This window comes from Poeciliopsis prolifica, unplaced genomic scaffold, assembly GCF_027474105.1.
Source record: "Poeciliopsis prolifica strain line A6 unplaced genomic scaffold, Auburn_PproV2 SCAFFOLD020, whole genome shotgun sequence".
NCBI classification, from domain to species: Eukaryota; Metazoa; Chordata; class Actinopteri; order Cyprinodontiformes; family Poeciliidae; genus Poeciliopsis; species Poeciliopsis prolifica.
Genome location: NW_026562395.1, coordinates 7,457,748 through 7,467,812, shown reverse-complemented (window position 1 = coordinate 7,467,812; position 10,065 = coordinate 7,457,748). Strand labels below are relative to the sequence as shown.

At 43.7% G+C, this 10,065-nt stretch overlaps 1 protein-coding gene across 1 annotated transcript in view; it reads left to right on the top strand.

Moving 5' to 3' along the window:
• The first annotated feature begins 2,361 nt into the window (after positions 1-2,361).
• Positions 2,362-10,065, top strand: part of ptchd4 (patched domain containing 4) — a 29,981-nt gene continuing 22,277 nt past the window's right edge. Inside the window, exons 1-2 of the mRNA XM_055044529.1 lie at positions 2,362-2,986; positions 9,256-9,751. Of these exons, the coding sequence (XP_054900504.1) occupies positions 2,387-2,986; positions 9,256-9,751 (1,096 nt within the window). The 5' untranslated portion in view covers positions 2,362-2,386. The remainder of the gene's footprint in view (positions 2,987-9,255; positions 9,752-10,065) is intronic.

Here is a 10,065-nt window from a genome sequence, read left to right as displayed (position 1 = left end):
TAGTTCTATGTTGAATTGAAGTTAGCGCTTAAGCATTAGCTTCTGCTAAATACTGTGCATTTAGCATTAGCTTCTGCTGCACGCCATGTTAGTGTAGCACCTGTTCAGTGGACCTGCAAAGTGAGCGTTTTTTTTTTCAGGTCTTAATGATCGAGGTGCAAATTGTAGATTCCATCCAGCTTTGCTGTTTTACATCAAAACTCAAATATTCTTCATTTGTCCCAAAGAGAAATTAAATGTTGTTGTAACTCATATGTTCCAAGAATCTTCAAATATTCGTTGTAGGTTCTGTGGCTTTGGGCAGTCCGGGTCTCCAGTAGCAGTCAGTCTTACAGAGGCCTCTGATGGAAGACTATTGTTGTCCTTCTCTCTGCATCCAGAAAGCCTGCTTTTCAACTGGCTACCTGATCTTTGACTTGGGGTCAAAGTTCAGGTATTACTTATGCTTTAGAGAGGATATTCAGCAGCTCCCAGTGGGAAAAATAACATCTTGTTGCCACGGTTCTTGTTACACAGCAACCAAATCCAGAGGGTGCAGTTGTCCAAACACGCCTCAGCCAAAAAAAATGACTATGAACAAAAGTCGACAAAAAGAACCATAACATAACGGAGCTGCTTCAATACATACAGCAGAATATTATGGCCACTGTATATGATTTGATTGGTATGAAGGAATTGGTCTTTCCATGCTAATATTGATCTGTTACTGATATCAACTTGGTATTGATATTACCTCTATTACCTCAAACTCCAGCAACAATCAAAAAACATTGCAACATCGCGGATGAGCTGCGTTGTCTCAAAGAGTTGGAACAGGCATGATGAGGTATAAATTGGAATTCCATATCATATGTATTACATTTCTTAAATGTTCTGAAATGGATTTTCAAATATTCTGCTCTGTAACAGTAAGTTCATATTTTTGTTCAGAACAGTTTAATTCTATAGAGATTGTTTTTATTTTAAAGTGGTATGAAATTTAATCTGGGATTGAACTAGGACATCAGCTCCAGAGGTTTTGAGGTGGAAGTTCATATAAACTGGGACAGACTTCAGAAACAACTTCAAGGGGCACTTGCCCAGGGCTCAAGTTTTACATGGGGGTGGCATTCCTTTTCCCATGCATGATTTACAAACATCGCAACTCATATAAAACTCATTTCATGTGGCCATTTTCTTAAATGTTGTTGGGTGTTTTTTTATTTATTTAAATAAAAAGCACTCAAATATTTATGAGCTGTGAAGTTTTTGGGACCAACATGGGGCAATCTAAGTAGATATGGCTATCAGTCGCTGCCTTTTCATGACAAATGTGTGAAAAATGTTGAAGAAGCACAATTTTGGAATCGCGGTGTTTCCATGAAACGCTTGTTTATTGTTGATCATTTGATTGTGATGCAGTTTCGTGAAACACGTCCATTTCCGCAGGGCAGAAAAACCACCGCATGCAAGCGCAAAATAATTTTCCCGAAAAAACATAATTTTTCTCCCCTAATTGAGGTGTTTAGTCATTTCAATTTGCGCAGTCCTATGCTTCATGGGAACATATAGCATTCTGAACCCAGAGGTTCTTATTCTCAAGCTCTGTATGTGAGTCATGAGGCCAAAAGCTTTCAGAAAATGTAATCAGGTGGGTCTTGCTTCCTTGAACCCCCCTCCCCTTCCCCTCCTCCTCTGGCGAGAGAGGCAGCACAAGCCGGGTTTCCCCCATTCATGAAGGCAACACTGACTCATTCCTGCCAGCGCTGGTGGTCATTCAGCCACCTGCAGGAGCGTTTTACAACTCTCATGTTGCCTCCGATGTTCCTAAAATAACCAGGCAGCATCGCTGCACCCCCTCCACCACCGCTCCCCAAATCCTCCAGTTCCCACCTCCCTCCACCCAAAGCACCCCTTCCCCTAACTCCTCCCCACCCTCAGCCACATGGTTCCCCGTTTTGTACATAAATCAGGCGCCCGCCGCCGCCGCTGTGAAGGGCTGTGCAGGCAGACAGGAGAGGCGCACATGCACACCGCAACGCCGCGGCTCGTCGCTGCCACTGCAGCCGGAGTGCAGCGGAGCAGACCGGGGGGGGCGGAATGGCCTGAGCTCGGCTCGACTCGGATCGCCTTGACGCGGCGAGATGCTGCTCCTCTAACCGGCCGCCTGTCCGTAGCGCGTCCGCCCGTCTGGCCGGCCGCATTGCTGCAGTGCCGGTTTTTTTTTTTTTTTCCTTTTCTTTTTTCTTCTTCTTCTTCCAGGTGTTGTGTGCGCGCGTGAGCGTGCTCTCACTCGCGCGCGCGTCCGTCGTATAGCTCGGTGGTAATTCTTGTACCGAGTCGGAGGAGTGGGTGGAGGGGGGTGGGGGGCAGGGGGGAGGAGAAGAAAACAGGAGTCTGATGTCACATGTGCTTCATCGGAGGAGACGGGGCATCTGCGAGCCGGATTCTGTGGAGGATGCTGCGGCAAGTGATACACAGAGGGCTCAGGGCTTCCTTCTACTGGCTCGGCTTGTTCGTCAGCAGGCACCCCGTCTTCTTCCTCACCGTTCCCGCGGTGCTCACCATCATCTTCGGCTCCACGGTGCTCAGCCGCTTCAAGCCCGAGCGGGACCTGGAGGTGCTGGTCGCCCCGACACACAGCCTGGCCAAGATCGAGCGCAGCCTCGCCAACAGCCTGTTCTCCATCGACCAGTCCAAGCACAAGCTGTACTCGGATCTGCACACGCCCGGCAGATACGGCCGGCTCATCCTGCTGGCCAGGTCCGGCGGCAACATCCTGGAGCTGGCCGACCAGGTCCTGCAGGTTCACCGACAGGTGCTGGAGCTGCGCGTCACCTACAAGGGCTTCAACTACACGTTCGCGCACCTGTGCGTGCTGAGCCACCGGGACCGGCGCTGCCTCCTGGATGACATCGTCACCGTGTTCCAGGACATCCAGCAGGCTGTGCTGTCCAACAGCAGCTTCCACAAGGTGCCGCTCAGCTACCCCAACACCACTCTAAAGGTGAGCGCTTGTTGCCGGCCGGGGCCGCGTGCACGCCGCCGTGTTGCAGGCTGGCCCTGTCTGAGCACGCGCGCGCGAGCTCTAATTTCTGAATGAAACGGAATGTGGCGCGCCGGCGGGGCCTCTTGCAGCGTGCAGGCTGCTGCAGGTGAATTGATTTGGCTGCATGCCTCTCCTCACACACACACACACACACACACACACACACACACACACACACACACACACACACACACACACACACACACACACACGCACAGGGATATCCTCGTCCTCCCCTCCATCTCTCTTTTTGATGCAGTGTCTCCCTCCTGCTCTTTTCCCTCCCCGCTCCGCTGCTGGGTTTGTTTCTGCACACATGCAGCTGCATCGCTCACAGGTGAACATCCAGCCCGGCTCGGCTCGGCTCGGCCCGGCCCGGCCCGGCGCGTGACCACATTTGAGACTTTTCACTCTGAAATTCCTGCACAATGTGCGGCTGATCCAGGAGCCGGCAGTGCAACGCATGTTTCTGGTTTCCTTTCAATAATGTAGAATAACAGATTATTTGTCAGAAACAAAACAAAACGAAAAGCTTTTTGTATGAACCGGTAATTTATCAGGAAAGGAACAGGCTGCACACAGATTCATAAACATGCACAAAACAGTAGAAGCTTTTATAATATGACGTTTTAAGGCTCACCAATAAAAAAAAATAAAACGGTCATAATTTGAGCTCATAGTTTCACACTGATCACTAAAACACATCCAGTTTTTTTAATTTACTTTTCTCTTTAGCAGGTTAAAATGTTAACAAACCTCATAACTTATATTTACTTGATTTATAGGCTACATCATGTACGTCTTTCAAGTTTGAAGTGTTTGAGTGAAAAGTTGATCAGGTAGTTCTAATAGGCTTTGGACTAACATTAGTATGTCAATAGTTATTTTATTTGCATGAGCAATATGACAAATAGTGCATAACCAAGTAGGAATATATGATATACATAACAAGGGTTCATTTATTAAATATTTCATTTTAAACAATATTTCAGTAGTTTTTACAATTTCTAATATATTCACTGTGAGGCTTTCAATTAAGTATGTTGTCCAGAATTATATCTAATTCCAACTCTATTTATATGTAGCTTTATATTATTAAGGAAAATATAAATTCAGGACATATATATATATTTAATTTAAGGACACATTATTTTAATCAAACCACTTTTAAACCCAGCAGGTTCTTTTTCTTTTATCTGTATCAGTCCATATTCTTTGCAGAAATCAGCAAACATGAAACATTTCAAAATGCTTGATGCTTTGAAAATATTGAAATTGACAGTCAACATTTGAGGTCTTAGGACTGAGCCTTGAGGAACACCATGTTTTACAGTTTCGGTTTGTGACTTTGTTATTCATTTGTACATATTGTAACCCATTATTACTACAGTAAGTCACTAACCACTGATGCGTTTATCCCACCATAATGTTCACATTTGTCCATAGAAGTATAAAACATTGGCCAAGAGCAGAGGCGTCAGGCTCATTTTCATTCGGGGCCACATCAAGATCATGAATATTCTTAAAGGGCCGGCTGTGGCAGAATGTATAATAACACCACAGTGCTTTTAAAAAAAAGTTGGATAAAATTATCCATCCTTTCACATTGAAGTAATTTGGTGTTTGATATGACTGATAAAATAATATGTGGACACAACTGTTACCTTGAAGTGAGTTTTTCCTGTGGCCCCCTAGTGTCTGGAGCAGGGGTCAGCGACCTTCACACCCCGCACAGAAATTTTTCCCTTTGGTCCAGCTGAACCAAATTTGTTGAGCCAAACAAAACAAATTCACATGTATGACTCAACTTACTGAAAATGCAGTTTTAATTTTGTTTTTAGGTTTCCAAAAAGTGAAAATCAAACTTTCACACAAAAGGAAAGGAACACAAACTTCCAGTGGAACAAAAAAGTTTTTATGGAAAATTACTTCCAAAAAAGTGCTTAGTTTGCTCCCAAAAGACAAAAATAGTTACTCTTGTAAAAAAGAATTATCCTTAGACTTTTTATTGTTATTCTTTATGAAAATGCTTTGTGTATATTACATATAAACAGCTGGTATTTTGTACAACCTTCACATTTTAAAAGTATGTATGTATATAATCACTGAGGCTTTATATTAGTGTTGACAGTACCATCAAAATGGAGGGACAGCTTATCAATAATAATAATAATGATGATAATAATAATCTTTTCTTACAATTTACAAACATCCCAACAAAATAGCATGGACATATAGTTTATAGCTTTTCTCCGCTCCAATTATTGGGGGTAAAATAAGCTGGAAATATTCCCATGTTGCAGGACAGACACATTAATTATTCCAAGCTCGCCCCACACTGAGGTGATGGAGATACTTTTAATTGACTTATTTTTTATCTAATTCGACTACACACGCATGACAAGAGTAATTGGATTACTGTAATTAGATGAATTAGATTAAGATAGTACAGTTGTTCATGGTGTGTAGTCTTATAATGTCTCCTATGCTTGAGGTTTTTTTTTTTTTTTACATTTAACCCAGATTTGAATCCAGATCAGTCAGATTACATAACATCAGTTCAGTCATGGTAAAAAAAAAAAAGAAATTACTCTGTCATTTGATAATATTGGCATATGATTCTATTGCATCAGTTTAACTTGGGATGCATCTATTGCAGTTTTCTGATCTTTAAAAAGTCTGACCCGCCGATTCAGATTTTGACCAACCCAATTTTTTCTCTCTTTTGTCTAAACGAGGTAGCAAAGTTTGTCAGTAACGTATTTCATGCGCCAGTGCAACGCTGTGAAGCTTACTGGAAATGACCTGCTCTGACAACATCCATCAGACTGAGTGAGAAGCATCCAGCCGAACAAGATGACAGTTAGTGCTAGTTTAGTATGTGGAGGCGTGGCCAACACGGACCGAACGGCTGCCTTCGCTTCCTCTGCTGTCATCGCTAAAACTACAGACAGTGCAGAAAATCAAAGTCGTTGTTTACAACTTCTCCTTCTGTGCACTGATTGGCCTGGTGGAAATCCTACCAGAGAAATCCAGTTCAATAGGAGAAATCCCAGACAGAGAACTGAAGGGAGATGAGAATTGAGCGGAATTGTGCAGAAAGGTGACGGCCAGGCTGGCAGACTGCTACTTTTGGACATTTGGTTTGTGATGGCTCAATGAGTATCTATCCATCCATCCATCACAGGACTTTTGACTTCCAAAATGTGGAAGAGGCGACACTGGAGAATATCAACATCATAAACTCCACTACACAGAATTCATCCATATTCTAATAACTTTGAAGGATGTTGTAGAGCATAGCCTGGTCTTACAGATCTTAGGTGTTGCTGCTGTATAATCTTTGCTGAGATTCTCTGACCGAGTGGGAAGAAGTAAAGACAATAGTGTGCAGAATGCATGTAACACAGAAAAAAAGAATGGAAAGATGTTTCACCAGTCATTCTGGTTCGCCATGGCGGTTTGTTTGTGTCTTCTCTATTTGAGATTCGCCTTCGTGTTTCCGCCACCTCGCTTTCTGACCCACTCAACGTCACATTCAACAGGCGGGGCTCTCGTTTGACTTTGTGGAACACGACAAGACAATTCAATATGTTGAATACCTTGATAATTATCCCAACTTTATGTATCCTTTTTTCAGTTCAGTTCAGGTTATTTCTTCAGCATCAGGTCACAACACGTTGATTTCAATCATGTGTCCAGTCCACATAGCTGACCTCCAGCACGGTGTTTGATACCTGGTTATTAAATCTGCTGCCTTTCAAGACCAGCAGTTTTTATTTTTTGCCTGTTTCCAGTGAAAAAAAGAGGCTCCGACCGGCACGTCTTCATTCGCCGTTCCGTAAATTCTATTTGTCTCTCTGTCCTCTGCGCTAATGAAAAACTCAGAGCAACCCAGATCACAACACGCTATTATCTCTCAAATGTCTCAGCCCAAGTGGTGTTTTGCCATTTCAGAACATTCGCGAGCGAGAGAGCCCCGAGTACAGTGGGAATTTGATCTTGGTGCCGAGTGTGTGAGATGACAGAGAGCGCGTTCCATTGAAAATTGTTCACACACTGAGCCGTGTGATTCAGTCAGTGTGACTGGGCATTTTCACACAGTGTGTGTGATGGCAGAGGTTGTGAAGCCGCTGCGGCTGCTGAGCGTCGAGTTCAGCTTCCAGCTGAAATGTTTGCACAGAAGTTCATGTGGCTGCCATGGAATACTGGAACTTTAAAAAAAAAAAGATCATTAAATCAGTGTCAACAGTTAACTCAGACTCAAAACTATGAAAAAATACAAAACTAAATAGTTTAACTCTAAATAATCTTAGAAAGGTTATTAGTCTCCTCTCCTCTCCTCTCCTCTCCTCTCCTCTCCTCTCCTCTCCTCTCCTCTCCTCTCCTCTCCTCTCCTCTCCTCTCCTCTCCTCTCCTCTCCTCTCCTCTCTCTCCTCCTCTCTCTCTCTCCTTTGCTCTCCTCTCCTCTCCTCTCCTCTCCTCTCCTCTCCTCTCCTCTCCTCTCCTCTCCTCTCCTCTCCTCTCCTCTCTCTGGGTTAATTCGTTTGCCTGACTTCTTACGCCTCGTCCCGCTCTTTGATGTCACGACTGGGATTTATTTCTGCACTTGTAATGGAGACGCCTTGTATTTAAAAAAAATAAAAAATAAAAGTGCGTGGGGGAGGGGCTTCTTCTTGCTGAGCTCAACTTTAGCTCCGCTCTGGGGAGAAAGCGCTTCAAATATATATCGTTGTTTTGCTGTCTGCTGCACTTTCATTTTGTTTGATCTTTAGAAGCTGGCAGGTGAATTAACCCTCCTCTTGTCTTCGGGTCATTTTGACCCGAAGACAAGAGGAGGTTGTTCTTATTTTTTTCGTCAAGTTCACATTTGAATTGCTCCAGCAGAAAATTCCATCTGAGTTGTGAACTGTAGGTCTGATTCAGGACTGTTAGATTTGAAGTTTCTGTATGCAGTTGCAATTAAAAAATGTTTTATAAGGGCTTGTCCTCGGGTCATGTCAACCCGAGGGCAACAGGAGGGGGGGAAATTTGAAAAGATATCAGTTTTACGGAGATCAATGATGCCATTCCATACTGTTTGCCTGTCCAGCTGTGATTTCCTTAGTCTTCCGGTCAGTCTGACCTGAGGCCTGGGTTTACTTATTTTTATTTCTTTTGCAAATTCACATTTGAATTGCTTGAGCCTAAACTTCCCCCTGAGTTGTGCACACCATAGTTACGATGCAGGACTGTTAGATTAAAGTTTCTGTATGCAGCTGCAATTGAAAAACATATTTTTTAAGGGCTTGTCCTCGGTCGACATAAGCCGAGGACAACAGGAGGGTTAAAAATACATTAGAGCAGAGCAACAAAGCCCTGCTTGCAGAAAAATCCTATGCAAGTGGTTCAACAATGCAGAGTGAAGCTGATATCCTGTCCTTTGGAATGAAGTGAAATTATTGGAATTATTTACAAGTGAAGCAGAAACTGATTCGATTTTATCTAGATTTTGTCTTGAACAAACCAAAATTAATATTATTTAACTGATGACGCGCTCAGCATGTAAAAAGAGGCTTAGATCATAATGTGATTTCATAAGATTTAAATAAGTTTTATTAGCACAATAATTTATTTCAATGAAGTTGAACTAATGTCACAGGTCTTGATTGGACACTGACTGTGTCGGTCTAGTTAAACTTAACTGAACTATATATATATAAAAACTACATTATTCACATAATGTTGTTTTTTTTTTAAAACGTTTTACTACATTACAAGGTTAACTTTAAGAGGAAAGGCCTGAACATGTCAACTTAATGAAATGTTCAAATATTTATACAAAACTGTTATATTCTTGATGAGATTTATTTCAAATTTATTTGAGCTAATATTGTTGGAAAATCATTGGCAGGCTCTTTGAGCATTTTTACAACCACACAGCTGAAAGTGTATCTGAAGCTTGCGCAGCGTCGCTGATCATAACAGTGTATTATAGCTTTCAATAATCCACCAGTCTGACAAAACAAGTCCAACTTTTTCCTCCCTGATGATTCTGGGTGTTCCCAAACCGAACGCCCCGTTGCCATGGCAGTTGAGAGCTGGCTCGATAAAATGTCACAGGTTCTGTTAATTGTAATATTCTAATGGGATTATAAATGCGAAGGGGACAACAACAATATGAGAACAACACTGAGAAATGTGTTTTTGTGTTTTCAACTAATTTGAAATGTCTGAACTCTCTGCAGGATGGACGTGTGTCCTTCATCGGACACCAGCTCGGCGGGGTATCCTTCTCACCCAACAGCCGGGACCAGCAGGTCAAGTTTGCCCGGGCCGTCCAGATCACATACTACCTCCGTAGCATCGGCCCCGTGGTGCAGGACGTCATCGCGGAGCGCTGGGAGAACGAGTTTTGCGCTCTGGTCACCAGACTGTCAACGGCCGAGGCGCCGCACCCGACCGACCAGCTCCACATCCAGTCGCTCACTTCCTTCAGCCTTTGGCGGGACTTCCACCAGACCGGCATGCTGTCCAAAGGGGAGGTGCTGGTCAGTCTGGTTCTGGTGCTCCTGGCTGCCACCATCTCCAGCTCCATGCGGGACTGCCTGAGGGGGAAGCCTTTCCTCGGCCTCCTGGGCGTGCTGACCATTTGCATCGCCAACGTGACAGCTGCAGGGATCTTCTTCATATCGGATGGGAAGTTCAACTCCACACTGCTGGGAATCCCGTTCTTTGCCATGGGTGAGTGGAGACCTGGGTATTCCTGAGACTGGGTTTGGTGTGGCCTTATTTTATAGGGATCTACGAAGAACAGAGACCTAAAGCTGGCAGATTGTGGTTTTATAAAAACTATAAAATTGTCGTGGATGCCACAGGTTTCATGCTAGTAGCAGAACTTTCTCAGTAGCTGCGTTTCCACTGACGAGGTAACTGCCCCATTTGACATTTTGAAAATAAATTTGTGATGTAACTAGCAGAATTTCACCCAGAAAACTTGCTAAGCCTGGTGTTAAGGACACTAGGGCGGTCCACCAGCGCCACCCATGTTTTTGTGT